Raw genomic sequence first — 14,872 nt, 5'->3', positions numbered from 1 at the left:
ACATGTTTAAATTATTATTTAAACCAAATATTCTTATGTCAAAGACCCCCAAATTATTATTATTTGTCCTTACCCCAAGGGGGGCAAGGATCCCCAGTACCAGATTTGTGGTAAATAAATAAATACAAAATAATAATAATCATCATCATCATCATCATAAAAAAGAAATACAAATAAAAAAACATCTTCCAGATATTCCACTATTCTTCTTATTTTATTTTATTCTTTCAATATATTTGGAAAATAGCTGATCTAAAAGCTCACAACGCTTTGATTGATTGATTGATGAATTTATTTTACAGATTGGATAATTAGTTACAGTACATTTCAAGCACAACTCAATACAAAAACTGTTAACTGTGGACGACACCATAAAGTATTATATTTACACTTGACATATTTGGGCTTGTTTGCCTAGAACCTGGCAACCCTGGTTCTCCTCCACCACTCCTCCTGGATGCATCATGGCGGCTGCCCTGGTTGAACATGTTGTCGCTGACGCTGCTGCGTTTCTGAAGAAAGCACCTCTGCAGGTCAGCTTTTATTTATTCACCTCTTTATTCTTGTATTCACAAGAATGTCAGCGTCATAACGAGTCCAAACATTAACGTACGTCACGTACGTTGTGGTTTTGCTACGTCGTCATTCATTCATTACTGTGTTGCCTGCAGGGACCTCCGTAGCGCATCATGTCTGTTGTGTTGTTTATTTTCACTGTTCCCACTTTGATTGCGCATTTAAGGCCACGGAGGCGTCCCATTTGATACACGAGTTTTTATATAATTTCATTTAATCTGTGGGATCCCAATCTACACACAGTAACATGCTCAGTGTTTTCATTTAAATTCTGAGAGAGCCTGTCTCCCATCAGTGGAACCAAAATGGACCACAATGGAAACAAGCCCCTTCCCCCACCATTTGGTTCCATTTGTACACTCTGAGTTAAATTGACAGTGATTTTACAATCTTATTTTACCCCCCATTGAAGTTGTTTATTAATCATAACCATGTGATCCCTTTCTTTGTATCTTAGTATCTTATCTATCTATTGGTTTTATACCTGTACTGTATGTTGTGTGTATTGTTTTGTACTCAACCTATTGGTTTTATACATAGACTGTAAAAAGGTTTTATACCTGTGTTTGTATGTTGTTTGTATTGTCTGGCCTCGTGGGGAAAGATGGTGGGTGGGTGGGGAGGATTGGGAAAGGAGTTGTGGGAGAAAATGTAAAAAAACCAAGAGTCGTATTCTCTTTCTGTGAAAATTGCATATGTCATACTCTTTGAATAAAATGTACTTTAAAAAAAAAACAGTGATTTTTACAATATAAATTGGGGGTCCCAGAGATAGAAATGCCATTAAATGGGGGTCCACTCCATAGACAAATGCATGTCAAACTGGGGGGTCCTTGAAATTAAACGGGTTTAGAATCAGTGCTAGAGCCGTAAAAATCTTCTGTATGGGTGTCCCTGGCATATGTTTTCAAATGGGAGGGTCCGCAGGATAATTAATGTCCATTTGGGGGTCCTTGACATAATAAAGCATTCAATCAAACAATGGATTTAACCCATTTGGTTCAATTTATAAATGGTTAACTATCAAGCCCACTATTTGGGCCCACCTAGAACCCCCCCTCAACAAGGATCTCTTATTCTCTCTAAATGTCAGATCTTAGTCGACTAAATCTACAGTTGATTTAGTCGACTAAAATGTGTCTTGGAGGGCCTTGATGCCATCGTAATGGCATCAATACATATCCTGAAAATAGCAGATCTACAAGCTCCCAACGCGTCATGCGACACATTGTGAGCTTGTAGATCTGCTATTTTCAGCATGCAACCAAGTGTAAAATGACTTATACTGGACCTCTTGTCCACTAGTCCCTTTCTAGTCCCTTTCTAACATTTTAGTCTAGTTTTTATCTGTTGACGAAATTGTCAATACATTTCGTCTTAGTCATCATAGCTCAGTTTCCATTTAGTTTTCCTCAGCAAAGGAAAACGAACATTTTCCGTCTTAGTTTTAGTCGACAAAAACAACACTGCTGGTGAGACACTAATCATTGTGTAATTTGTGTTTGTTGCAATCGCAGGACATCGGACAGAATATCTACACGCTGAGAGACGTGGTGGATGAGATTCGAGACAAAGCCACCAAAAGGAGTCTGGCAGTCCTCCCATACCAGCTCCACCTCAAAGAGCCTAACCCTGAATACATCAGACTGGGTACATGTCACCATAGACATATCTATGCATGTCACATCATCCACTTGACATTAATAAGGTCAATGCGATTCATTTAAATCACTGTTTCGCAAAACGGTCGGGACGCACCCATTTGTGGGTCACAGTCCGGACCAATTTTATGGGTCACTCACGAGTCACGACTCTAGTTCCTGCATTTAAGTTTAACATTTTAATTAGACATTAAAATAATTTGACACATTTTAAAACTACAATTCTAAGAAATACCATGATAAAAAAGAATCTACGCATTGTGTGCTTGTAGATCTGCTAGTTTCACTAGAATTATATTACACCTTCATCTTTTCAGATTGCAGATCACCACAGCACTTTATATCTGCCCTCTGTTTTCAGTGACCGAGTTCTCCAAGAAGACAGGCGACTACCCCAGTCTCTCAGCCACGGATATAAAGGTGATCGCCCTGACCTATCAACTGGAGCTGGAGCATGTTGGTGCAGACCATCTGAAAAAAGAGCCGGACGTCAAGGTAAACATGAGCCATGTCAACAATGGGTATAGATGGATAGCAGACTTGGTTATATTGGCCTTTTTGCACACACACACAGCATGACTGTATCAGTGATGTAAATAGGTTTTCAATGTAATGAGTCCCGGGACGGTCTTTTAGAAGATAAGTCCCAGGGACATTTTTTACAAATTGCAGCATTTAACTCCCATTTCATTTTATATGGTTATAATGTGGTTGTATCCATGTAGAAAACGGAAGAAGAAATGATTATTATAACTAAAGCTAGCAAAATAAACTAGAATAAAAAAACAGTACAGTAGTACAGTACTGCATCCCGTGGATGCAGAGGTCGTTTTGGGATGCAAAATGCACCCTATTTTAATCTCTGCTGTAATATATAATTTATAATGTGCCTTTCTGTGTACACACTTGCTGTTCTGGAGCTCAGACTCAGCTTCCATGAAGGCACATACAGTACTATATTGCAGGAGTTTCATTTACTTTTATAACGACACTACTCCTGTTACTTTCTGTAGTAAGAAACACTGACCGTTTTTATCTTAGGTTCGGGTTCAGACCACACTGCGACATCCGGAGGCTCCAGTAAATATTGCAGGATTCCACTTCCCCAAGGTTAGTTTTTGCTCAGCTTTGGTATCGGTAGCGATGGCATCTTTAGTATATCACTATGTTTAGACATCTTGTACGATAAAATAATTTCCGCGTATTCATACTCAGTCATGATCACATGTTGAAAGAAATGTCAAGGGCATTTGTAATTTGGTCGATGGCCCTCTTTAGAAGTCAGATGGGGAATCGAGTGGACGACAGACCCCGGCAGTCGTCCAGACACAGTATTCCTCTGAGATTCCAGAGTTTAACAGCTTCCAGTTCTGGAGGAGCCCACTGCCCTCCATCGAGGCTGATCTGTTGGACTTGCTGGTGAGTTAACTACTGGTACATGAACCGCTGAGTAAAATTAATTGTGAGGATCACTTTAACTGTTACGTGATAATAGAACTACGGTATTTTAATCAAGTGGTGGAACTGGAAATGTGCTTCCTTGGGATAATAGCACTCCTGATAAGAGTAAAACTATATTTATGTTGCTTTCTTTATTTTTATTTACCCCGTTGCTCTGTAGGAGCCTAACTGGCTATAAGACAGTTGGTCTGTGTGTTTTTCTCTCTCCAGACCCACTGTCTAAATGACTTGATTTAATATTTAGCGTGAACTGCCATTTTAAGTTGTAATCTGTTTTTGCTCGTAGAATGTGGACGGTATTTCTCTATTGGACAACAGTGGAACAGAGATCGAGACGTTGTCCCAGACGGAAGACATCCATGCAGAAAAAGACACATATAGAGAGAACCCTGAGGAATTTTCAGATGAAGTGAGTGGTGGTGAGGAGGAAGAGGAGGAGGAGGAGGAGGATGACGACGATGAAGATGATGGAGGAGGTGGATGGATCACTCCCAGTAACATCAAGCAAGTGAAGAGTGAGTCGGGTGTTGGGACAGCTCCAGCTGATGTCAAAGTGGGCTGCCTGACTACTGACTTTGCCATGCAGGTAAAACGAATAGGTGGTGAAATCCATGTTTCATGAAAATGATTCTGTTCATTCAAGAAAACCATATCACTTGCACAGTGCAACATGTATATTCAACTTCAGGGTGAGCTCCTTTTCACACACTTTTATTTATTTATTGACAAAGTGTGTTTTCTTTCCAGAACGTTCTCATTCAGATTGGACTGCATGTCCTTTCAATCAACGGAATGCTCATAAAGCATGCAAGAAACCACATCCTGCGCTGCCACGCTTGTTATAAGTGAGAACATTTAATCCAGTATCGCTATTAAGTGTGATTTGAACGGGTATCTAGTGTTAATTCAACAAAGTGTTTGGCCTTTATTATAATTGCATTGGTTTTGTTTATTCCATCTTACTTCCACCTCTAGGTAGTGACTGTATCATTGCTTATTTGTGCAAGCTGTATATTGTCATACATTATCTAGTAGTCTATAATGTATATACTACCTCTGGTCCAATTATGACTCCACTGCACTATTACTTGTTGTGAATAATACCTATACCCTAGTTACATTTATTTAAAACTTTAGTTTTTAACTTTGGACATACCTTTTATGTACATAAGATGTTGAGAGCCCCCTAATATCTGTTTGCACCGTTTAACTATTGTGACAAATTAACTGAAATACATTTTAATTTCAGGACCACAACAAATATGGAAAAGATATTCTGCCCTCACTGTGGCAACAAGACATTAAAGAAGATTGCAGTGACCATCAATGAGGACGGTAGCATATTTATGCATTTCTCCAAAAACCCCAAAGTCATGAGCCGGAAGGGATTGAGGGTAAGATGAAAAAAATAAATAAATACACATTTTGTAATTTGTGCACATATGCATATCTTTGGGGCCGCAGCTCAAAAGGAGCGCTCAACAGAACCTTCCAAGAGTTGCAACTTGTGAGCTCTCCTTTTTGAATAAAATGGGACAACATATCTCCGAAATGTGTAGTTCTACATGCAATCGCCTTTTTTTTTATATATACACCAGCTTGACAGTGCACTCAATATATATTTACCAGTTTAGAAACAAGTTCAGACCAATAAAATGACCAGATTCAAACTTTCGACTTGCTGGGAACAAATCATGTTTGTATAGAGTATCACTCGGATGAGTTAACCCGACCGTTAAAATCTCACAACTGAGCCAACTTTTCATCTCCCTTGCAGTTCGCTCTGCCCATGCCTAAAGGTGGGAAGCACACCAACAACCCCCATGTGGTGGAGGACCAGCGCTTCCCCCAGCAGAGGACAGGTCGTAAGGCCCAAAAGAAGACCGAAGTTTTAAGCCAGGACTACATGGCCACTGGCTCGCCGTTCTGCGAGAACGACATCTACAGCCGTGCCGCCAACCTAGAAATACGGGACGGCCATGGCGGAGGTGGCCGGCGAAGGGTGAACCCCAACGCCGCCCATAAGAAGTTTGTCAAAAAGAGATGAAGACATTGATACAGGAAACGTTATGCGGCAACAATAAGGAACAGAGCTGGGCAAAAGGAATGTAGGCTAAAGCTAAGATGCAGGCTGTATCCCATCCGGCAAGAATAAATAAATCATTAATCAAAAATAATCATACTATCCACCACAGGCCAAATATATTTTGTATACTTCTGTATGGAAGAAAATATATTTTCAGTGACCAAATTGTCATATTTGAAAAAGGTCCCAAATACATATTTTGGCCTCTTGATTATTATTTTTTTGCGGCATGAATTAGCTTGCCTCAAGGACAACTGGCACCCATGTTATAAGAGACTGAAAACGGTATTTTGTTAAGTGACTTTTCAAAAGGTGAAGTGAACTAATGTTAAATTAAAGCTATTGTTAAACCCTGTGCAAATGTGTTGTGGATTTGCTTGTCCATGTAACAGGCTCTATCAGGGGTTCTCCTGAACTACTTTGTAAACTATGCATTGTAAACGCTTTCCAAATTGCAGTTGCAAAATAATTAAAACAAATACTACCCAAAATACAACTGAACGGTTGGGACTTTCTTGGGACAGTTACACATTTTATCATGTTTTAGTAATATTAAAGCCTACTCATTGTTTCTGAACAGTTTTTACACGCACAAAAAAAGACTCACTTGTGACCTGCTTTATATTACTGATATTAAATATTTTTATTCAATGACAGGAGCTGCTGTTCACCCGTTTTACAGTATCTTTTTTTTTATCCCACGATTTTGCAACCCATTTTTTCAGTGTCAATTATCTAATGTAATCCTGGGTACTACACTAACTCTGCCAACCTGGAGGGGCAGCGGACTGACCTGCTTCCTTCTATGCATGAGGAGTCCAAGCTGCTTCTTCACCTGACGGGGGAGTTTGCCCGGCCGGACGTAGCACATGGAAGGAACGTTATTCTGACCAGTTCCTTTCCCCTCCTTCAGGCGCCCCGACTGGCCAGGAGGAGGTAGTTTAGAGACCAGGATTACTGCATGTTTTTGTGAGCCGGGTACCTGGGGGACACAGGGAGAACATGCAGACTCCACACAAAGGCCCTTTCACCCATTTTACAGTATCAAACAAGTCCTAGAATAATGACATGAGACTGTTTATCTGATTTTCAGAACTAAATAAAACCCATTTATATGTATATCTGAATTCCTTAAAGCTACAATCCATTTGCGTGTGAATAAAACATTTAACCTGTTATCGAACAGTACTAAATACAATAACTAGCACGTCATCACAATTGCTTTGTTGTTGGAGGTGGTCTCCCTGCTCTTCTATTGAAATTTAGATCATGGGATTGTGTAGGTCGGACCAAACTGGTTCAAAATAATTCAAGTCAGTTTGTCTTTCCGTCTTAGCAGTAGAAGTGTTAGGGCCTGCTTCAGTTTGAATCCCAAGTAGAACATAATTCTTATGGATTGCAGCTTAATTCAATTAGTTTTCACCAATATACCTTAACCTACTTCCAAATAAATGACAGTGATTTATGAAGAATATTGCTATATATTTTATTTTGTAACGCACTTTGAAAATCTGTAGAAAAGTGCTGTACAACTAAAGTGTATTATTTATTAGAGTCCCTTGTGCCTAAGAAAACAGTCAACTGGGCAAACTGATCAAATATAAAAAGATGTGTGACCATTACTCCAATGTAAACTCGTCTTCTGTGGCCTCCATTTCTAGTACTTCAGGACTTGGGTAATTATTTAGTATAGCGTCCAACTCGGGGTCAGAGAAGCTCTGAGCCGATTCAGCAGGCAACGGGTCTGCAGGTTTGGACTCCTCCTGAGACAACAAAGAATCCATTGAAGGTTCAGTGGGTTGAGGTTCATCTGCAGTGCCGAGGATGTCACTTATGACAGACTCGGGGATGCTCAGGCTACTGAGGTCGGCGCTGATGTCCACCTCTGGTTCCACCACCACCTCCCGCTCGGGCAACACAAACTCCAAAGGCTCCAGGACTGCGTCCACGTCAACACGACCCAGGTTGCCGTATTTGTGGAGTTGTGTTGGAGGAACACCTATAAGCATGAGAGGGATAGAATATAGTTACATTCAAACATAACACAGTGGGAGTCCATTTACAAAGTATGTTTGCAAAAAAAACCAAAAGTAATTTGATTTATTTGTTCCGTTCGCTCCTATCCCAACCAGAAGCCATGGATTAACAATGAACCTGAACCGGCTCTCTATACTAAAGGAGAAATATATTCCATTTAGACCTGAGTTAAAAACATTCACTTTGAAAGAATATATATCCAAAGATTTGTGCCACATTTTTACGATGTTTCAAAAATAGCAGACAGTGGCGCGCTATGAGCTTGTAGATCTGCTATTTTCCAATAGCTAAATTATAACGTGTTTAAAACACCAAAAAAGGTTCCCTCCCAGAATGGGTTAAGTTGTACAAAACAAGTTGTATGAACAGGTACTCATTTAAGTCTTAAGCACGTGTACTTAATAACTACGAATCATACACAAAGGATTTCGCCTCAAGTGTACAGGCAGATTAAATACTTACCCAGAATGAGAGCTAACTGGGCTGGGGGGAACAAGACTTGCAAACAGCGGTTAAGGAAAGGAACCAGGTCCTCTGCAAAAGAACAGCAGAACTGGACAAACAGCTCCTTCTCCCTGCTGCTGAAGGCAGACTCTTCTGCTCTGTGGAACACCAGGATCAGCTTGGTCACCTGGACGGAAAACGGAGATTAATAAAATCATTGGTGCCATATAGTACTGGAATATAGAAACACACATACATTATAAAGCAGCATATTGTACAAATGCAACATGCCCATATATGGGGAGACCACTTTAACCCATTCTGGGCGGGAACCACTTTTGGTGTTTTAAGCATTGTCATACTTTCGCTATTGAAAAATAGCAGATCTACAAGCTCATAGCACTGCACTGAGTGCCGCGCTACGAGCTTGTAGGTCTGCTATTTTTTTTTAATCGTGAAAATGTGGCACAAATCTGAATATATTCTTTCAGAGCGAACATTTTTTATCTCAAATCTTTGCTTCTGGGGGGGGGGGGGTCCCTAGAACAACATATTTTCAAACGGAGGTCGGTGGCCAATTACATATCATTTCTGTGGTCCTTGACATGAAATATTGAGAACCACTGATACAGAAACATACGGTTTTTCAGAGAACTGTTCAGGCCACGACACACTACCTTCACAAGTGCATCCTCGAGGTATTTGGTGACCTCCTGGGCCAGCCCAATGGGGCAACAGAGCCGCAGGTCATTGAAGGCCGTCAGGATGTTGTTGAGGAAGCAGGCCAGGGGCTGGAAGTCCAGGAGAGCCATGGGGGGTTGCAGGGAGCCAGGCTGCGTGCTGGGCACTACCACCGGGATGGTGCCGCCCAGCATCGAAGGCAGGGAAATCAGCGTGTACATGTTCATGTCCTCCTGGAACTTGTCGACCGCCTCCAGCACCGCTTTGCGGAAGGTGTCCGCCGCCACCCTCTGGAACATGGGCGGCAGCTGGCCGCGGAAGTCCGCCCCCACCCTGCTGAAGGACAGGCCAAAGTACATGCACTGACCCAGCAGGGAGTCGAGCCGTCCGCCCACCCCGCGCTGGAGGTCCCTCTCCAGGGTCTGCAGGAACTCGGCCACCTTCCGCACCACCCAGCCATAGAAGATGGCACTCTCGTTGATCGTCTGTCCTCCCGAAGAAGAAGGAGGAGGAGGCATCATGGGGTCCTCGTCGGAGAAGATGGCGCGGTACTGGGTGATGATGTCAAACAGGTGGACTCGGCACGCCTCGATGGTCTTGGTGATGTGGAAGTAGGGGTCGTCGGCGGGGATGGCGGCGAGGATGGAGTTCAGCCAGCTGCCGCGCGCCTGCAGGAACTTCACCCGCAGCTCCGCCTCCGTGAACACGTCCATCCTGCGGAGGTAGCCAATCACGCGGAGGCAGGCGGGGAGCTGGGAGTTGCTGCGGAGCTGCTGCAGCAGCTGGTTCAGCATGAGCTGAGCGGACTGCCGCACCTCCTGGACGATTCCCTGAGGAACGGAAAGAGTTATTATCATCCCATTTAGAACCCGAGGACGGTTCTACAAATGCCTTCTAAAGTCCTGACAGTTTTCTGAAGAACCCTGTTTCTATGTCAGTGGTGCTCAACCTTTTCACCCGAAAATATATGTATTTGGCCGCCGACCCCATTTGAAAATATGTTGTTCCACAGGGACCCCTCCCAGAAACAAAGATTTGAGTTAAAAGTTAAAAACTCTAAAAAGATTTAAAATAAATAGCAGAACTACAAGCTAATAGCACGGCACTCGGTGCCGCACTATGAGCTTGTAGATCTGCTAATGTCTAATATATCCTGACAGTTTTCTGAAAAAGCTATGTTTTTAGCTATGATTATTGATTACCTGCTTTCATAATGACATGACATGGCAGTCCCTCAGTCAAATTCAGTCACAGATATTTATAAAGAGGACACGGCTTGCAACGTTACCTGGATCACTGGCAGCGATGAATGCTTCTTCTCCAGCCTCTTGACGTACGCGGCCAGCTCCAGGGCCTCCTCGTAGTATCCGTTGCGGACGCAGGTGTCCATGAGCTGAGGGATCTCCAGAATCTCCAGGATCTCCGTGTGACGATTCAACGTGAGGCTGTTCATGCGACGCTTGGCCCCGATCTCTTCTGCCTCCGTCATGAACCCCCTGGATGATGATGATGATCATGGCAGACACACCACATGACAACCGTTAAATTGTCCCTGTTCATACACACTCAAATACCCAGCGGTCATTTATCCATTTCTTGAGTGAGTAGTATACAAATAATTTTACACACCGAGTAGGGTTTTTACTGTGTGTACTGTACTGTTACTTCTACTCCACTACATCTCGGAGGCATATATTATAGAAGAGGATACTGGAGCAGCACAGACATTTAGAGCCTTTTATTAGGTGCTAAATATACAGAACGACTAACGTTTTGACCTTCCGGTCTTCATCAGTCATGAAAGAAGACTCTGAAGACCACAAGGTGTGAAGCACCGGATCAGCCGTTCCAGGCTTGAGGCTTGGGCAGCGGTGGCCGAACGATTAGCGGAGCGGTCTTGATACCGGAAGGTCGCCAGTTCGCATTCCCGGACCGGCACGTTAAAATTACCACCGCTGAAGTGCCCTTGAGCAAGGCATTGAACTCCTACCATGAAATGTTCTATGAGCAGGGTGTAGCTGTAAAAGTCCTTGGCTTAGTCCACTTCCCTGGGTAAACAAAGAACTTTGCTTTGCGTTGGTAGACTCCCTTTGTTTCAGGCATATATTGGGACATGCTGCACCAGTGGCGGAAGGTTCCCCTAACGACAGTGGGTGCCCACCTTAGAGTAGCCTATATATTTTAAGGTGCCCACCCGCCCCGCAACTTATTATTATTGGCTTATTATTTTGCCAGCGGGTGCTTCGGCTCCTGCGCACCCGCGGAGTTGACGCCGTTGTGCTGCACAATGAGTACTTTTTACTTTAGGAACTTTTAAGTATATACCAAAACTTTTGTACTTTTACTTAAGTACAATAGGAGTATAGAGTATCTACATTGTAGTATTGATACTACTTAAGATGAGTCTACATTCTACAACACAGCTAGTGAGACCAACCTTTTAAAGTAAGTATTCCCCTAAATAAACATGTGTTACTGCTTATGATGTTGCTTACGCTTCTTTTATTGTATTCCATTTGATCTTTTTGCCATTCTTTTAATCTTTGTAGCACTTTGAGATTCGTGAGAATGTAAAGAGTTTTATAAATAAAATGCAATATCATTATAGCTCTGGTCCATATTAACCAGACTACTTGTGAACCAATAGCGCCCCCATCTGGCGGAGTTAGGTTAGGTCCACTAATGTCCACAGCGTTAGAGAGCCATCCAGAGCCATTATTATTATTCTTCCACCACTAACTACTCTTATATCTCTGGCACCGCCACCTATACTGACCTGCATTTCTCCCCGAAGGTGGGCAGCTTGTCCAGCAGCGTGGAGACGCTGCTCTCCACGCGGCCGAAGTCCCGGTAGATCTCCTGGGTGCAGTCGGCCGTGCGGATGAACGTCTTGTAGTTGGCGAAGGCCAGCTCCCGGGTCTGCAGCAGGATGAGAGCCCGCTCCTCGGACAGCCTCTCCGGCTCGCGGCTCAGCTTCTCCACGCCGTACGAGCTCAGCTCGGACAGGTAGGCCGCGAAGTCCGGGTTGTTCCTCCACTTCTCCGGGAAGCTGTCCTTGAAGATGGACGCCAGGATGCTCTCATCCTCCACGTCTACTACAGCCGCTTCCATGTTTACACTTTACTTTATACAGAACCAGAACTAAAATATCACAGTCCACACACACCGAGGTGGAACTTTCCTCTACGTCAGCGAAAGCACGAGCACCTCACTAAATAAACGCGTATGTTATGGAAGTTAAACATATTTCATATTTTCCATGACTGACGACAACAACGCGAATATTAACCAGGGATATTAACATAACACAACATGAAACAACCTACCGGTACTTCCCTTTCCGGGGTCTTCTTCTTTTTCGTTTGGCTTCGGGCAGGCTGGCTGTACACAGGCGAGTCTAAGTGTAATGCTGCCCTCCACAGGCGATGGGTATACTTTCCCTACACTTTTGGATAAAGATCAGTGGAGTGGAGAAAATTCAAGACTGTTCTTCCTACATTCTGGAAGTTTTGCCTCTGGTGTAAAAATAGACTTAAAGGAGAATACTTAGAGGCCCTGGACTGCCTCTCATTCCTATATCTCACTCTCACATGGTGTACCATCTCAACGTATTTAATTTTCACATCACAGGTTTTAATTTTTAGGCGTTTTTTTGGTATCAATACTGCAATGTTGTGTTGCAATACTCTGTTCAAGTCCGGAATTCAAAATGTACTTACAGTGTGTGTGTGTGTGTGTGTGTGTGTGTGTGTGTGTGTGTGTGTGTGTGTGTGTGTGATTCTGGTGAAAAGGCTATGTAGCCTACCAACTACCAACCCCAACACATTTAGAGGCAGAGCCATTAATGTTACACACATTTCGTGTGACGACTCCAAGTTGTCTAAATTGTGATAGTAGTTATAACTGTTAAGGTGCCCAGTTATCTTAAGTGCCCACATATCCCTAGTGCCCACTCATCCCTTGGTGCCCACATGTACGTGGTGGCTTGCCAACTTGACCGGGTTACCCTATAGAATTCATGTGTTCAACACGGATCAGATTTTCCATATTACATCCTGATTGGCTAAGATTGGCTTCCAAAGTTTGCAGGATTGGTCCATTCTGAACAAAATGCCTCAAATCATGAACTTAGTGTGTAGTTTCCGCGAAATATTGCACGCACAGTTCCAATAGAATAGGCCACAGAAGAAAAGCCCCCCTTTTCTCATTGGCCGGTTATAGGAGGCCACAATAACCTACCTGTGAATAAAATGTTCAATCAATCAAACCTGGCATAGACCCACCTGTGCTCCAAGGAACACGTTACTGGTTAAAATCTGTTTTCCGTTGTGGACTATTTCTTTTCACTGGCTACTTTCCGTGACACCGTCTTGTTAGTGTTAGCATATTTTTTTCCATCGTTCCTGTTCATTCTCACTTTGTTTCTGCAGCCCAACCCACCCTCCCAGTGGTTGGAGCGACTTCCTCTTGTCATCATGCCTGCACAGCCGATGCAAGGCTTTCCATTGGTGTATGGCTGCTCTTTGGCACAGTGGCCACAGATCATCCTGGTGGCTAGTTCCATGAGGTGGTCCTGGTCCTTATCATGGCACACGTCGCATGGATAGGCCCGGCCACAGCAAGGAAACCTTAGCCAGCGGCGGCTTTGTTTATAATGCATGCAGGTTCCATTTTCTGGCAGTGGCTTTCCTTTTTGCACAGCAGGGTCTCTTATGTTTCTCCGATAGTTCAGACCTGAACCACTCGAGCCCGCTGTGTTAGAAGAATGCAGCTGAATGTACTGGAATCTTGTGCTGTCAATGAGGATACTGAGTTTGCTGTGGCAGTGCTCACAATTAAAATCCTTAGCCCGACCGTAGCAGAGGCTCTGTACAGGGACATCCTGAGAGCAGCCCAGGCATCCAGCTGTGAGCTCACATTCCCGAAGCACGAGGTCAACAGGAGTGACATTGTTCAGGTCCAGGTAGCCCAGGACGTCACTGTAGTGGTGGAGCATGCTGGGCCTGAACGTGGCATTAATGCCAGTGCTGCAGTTCTCACACTGAGCCACGCAAGGCGTCCTCCCACTCAGGGTCAGGTCTGCCCTCACCTTACACCTATTGCACTGCAGACAAACGGTGATGTGTCTGGCCACTACGGTAGCTGTGCCCTCTCCCAGCCTCAGGCCCAGTAGCTTTACCTCCGTGCCTTTGCGGGGATCGCCGATCCTAATGTTCTCCGCGAGTAGATAAGCCTTGTCCCTTTCCTCCTGTTGCTCATCATCACAGCCTGGTCTCCCCTGATCTGCTGCTGTCCCGTTTCCTTCCGTCTTCTCGCCCTCGTCTTCGTGGACAGCAATGTGGGAGACGGGGTGCAGCGGTTCATTGCACTTGCACACCGTTGCCTGGAGCTCCTGGTACGGCACAAACTGCAATCCAGCTCTCTCTAACTCTACGTCTTTTTTCAACTGTCTAGCTCCCTCTGTGTAGAGTCTCTCCAAGCTACGGTCCAGCCAGCGAAGAAATGGCCGGAGCAGTAGTTCCACCTTTCCCATCAACCGATTGGTTGCCTGCTTGGCTTGAAGCCACTCCAGCGATGCCCGTTGTACATGCCTTCCCATTACTGATGGCAGATCCTGGTCAGTTGGTATGTCTAATGTGAAAATCTCCTGAGGATAATTCACTGGGAAGCTCACCACGATGTCAATTTCTTTCAGGTCAAAAGGCCAGTCAGGATCAGTGGCCTGAACAGTTGCCCTATAAAAAGTAACTTGGCCATCACCTTGCTCCTGAATAATACGCTGATTATTGGGGAAACGCTTCATCATTTGTCTGATCTCAGTTTGTCGTAGCTTCTGGATTTCCTCTGCCGGGTCACAGGGCTTTAACTCCCCGAGGACATTAGGACAGGCTGACATCCTGTGTGAACCTGCTTTCATTCAGCTGTA

The 14,872-nt window shown here is 43.9% G+C and overlaps 3 protein-coding genes across 3 annotated transcripts; 1 reads left to right on the top strand and 2 right to left on the bottom strand.

Annotated features, from left to right (window-relative positions):
* The first annotated feature begins 454 nt into the window (after positions 1-454).
* nob1 (NIN1 (RPN12) binding protein 1 homolog) lies at positions 455-6,139 on the top strand. The gene is made up of 9 exons (XM_080793941.1): positions 455-533; positions 2,094-2,226; positions 2,599-2,732; positions 3,279-3,347; positions 3,516-3,656; positions 3,985-4,284; positions 4,446-4,543; positions 4,948-5,092; positions 5,476-6,139. Exons 1-9 carry the CDS (start codon positions 465-467, stop codon positions 5,743-5,745), a joined length of 1,359 nt encoding a protein of 452 aa, XP_080650067.1. The 5' UTR covers positions 455-464; the 3' UTR covers positions 5,746-6,139.
* A 134-nt stretch (positions 6,140-6,273) lies between these two features.
* cog8 (component of oligomeric golgi complex 8) lies at positions 6,274-12,252 on the bottom strand. Its single transcript, XM_080792593.1, has 5 exons — positions 11,723-12,252; positions 10,235-10,442; positions 8,943-9,776; positions 8,284-8,452; positions 6,274-7,783 (listed from the first exon to the last, which is right to left on the bottom strand). The coding sequence occupies exons 1-5, from the start codon at positions 12,055-12,057 to the stop codon at positions 7,404-7,406; spliced, it is 1,926 nt and encodes a 641-aa protein (XP_080648719.1). The 5' UTR covers positions 12,058-12,252; the 3' UTR covers positions 6,274-7,403.
* A 1,027-nt stretch (positions 12,253-13,279) lies between these two features.
* On the bottom strand, positions 13,280-14,842 carry LOC308320652 (uncharacterized protein; the record flags this gene model as incomplete). The annotated part of the gene is made up of 1 exon (XM_080771244.1): positions 13,280-14,842. The coding sequence occupies one exon, from the start codon at positions 14,840-14,842 to the stop codon at positions 13,280-13,282; it is 1,563 nt and encodes a 520-aa protein (XP_080627370.1).
* Between the last annotated feature and the right edge of the window lie 30 nt (positions 14,843-14,872).

Source organism: Protomyctophum bolini, assembly GCF_963924005.1.
Source record: "Protomyctophum bolini genome assembly, chromosome: 1".
In the NCBI taxonomy this organism is placed as follows: domain Eukaryota; kingdom Metazoa; phylum Chordata; class Actinopteri; order Myctophiformes; family Myctophidae; genus Protomyctophum; species Protomyctophum bolini.
This window is presented reverse-complemented; position numbering and strand designations above follow the sequence as displayed.

Bases quoted from the DNA above. Each gene is read 5' to 3' on its own strand.
- nob1 (XM_080793941.1), top strand. From the start codon at position 465: ATGGCGGCTGCCCTGGTTGAACATGTTGTCGCTGACGCTGCTGCGTTT. The intron at 3,348-3,515 runs GTTAGTTTTTGC...GGCCCTCTTTAG, and splicing joins CAGGATTCCACTTCCCCAAG to AAGTCAGATGGGGAATCGAG. The intron at 4,544-4,947 runs GTGAGAACATTT...TTTTAATTTCAG, and splicing joins CGCTGCCACGCTTGTTATAA to GACCACAACAAATATGGAAA.
- cog8 (XM_080792593.1), bottom strand. From the start codon at position 12,057: ATGGAAGCGGCTGTAGTAGACGTGGAGGATGAGAGCATCCTGGCGTCC. The intron at 8,453-8,942 runs GTAGTGTGTCGT...TTTTCCGTCCAG, and splicing joins TCGAGGATGCACTTGTGAAG to GTGACCAAGCTGATCCTGGT. The intron at 7,784-8,283 runs GTAAGTATTTAA...TCATGCTTATAG, and splicing joins CCAGTTAGCTCTCATTCTGG to GTGTTCCTCCAACACAACTC.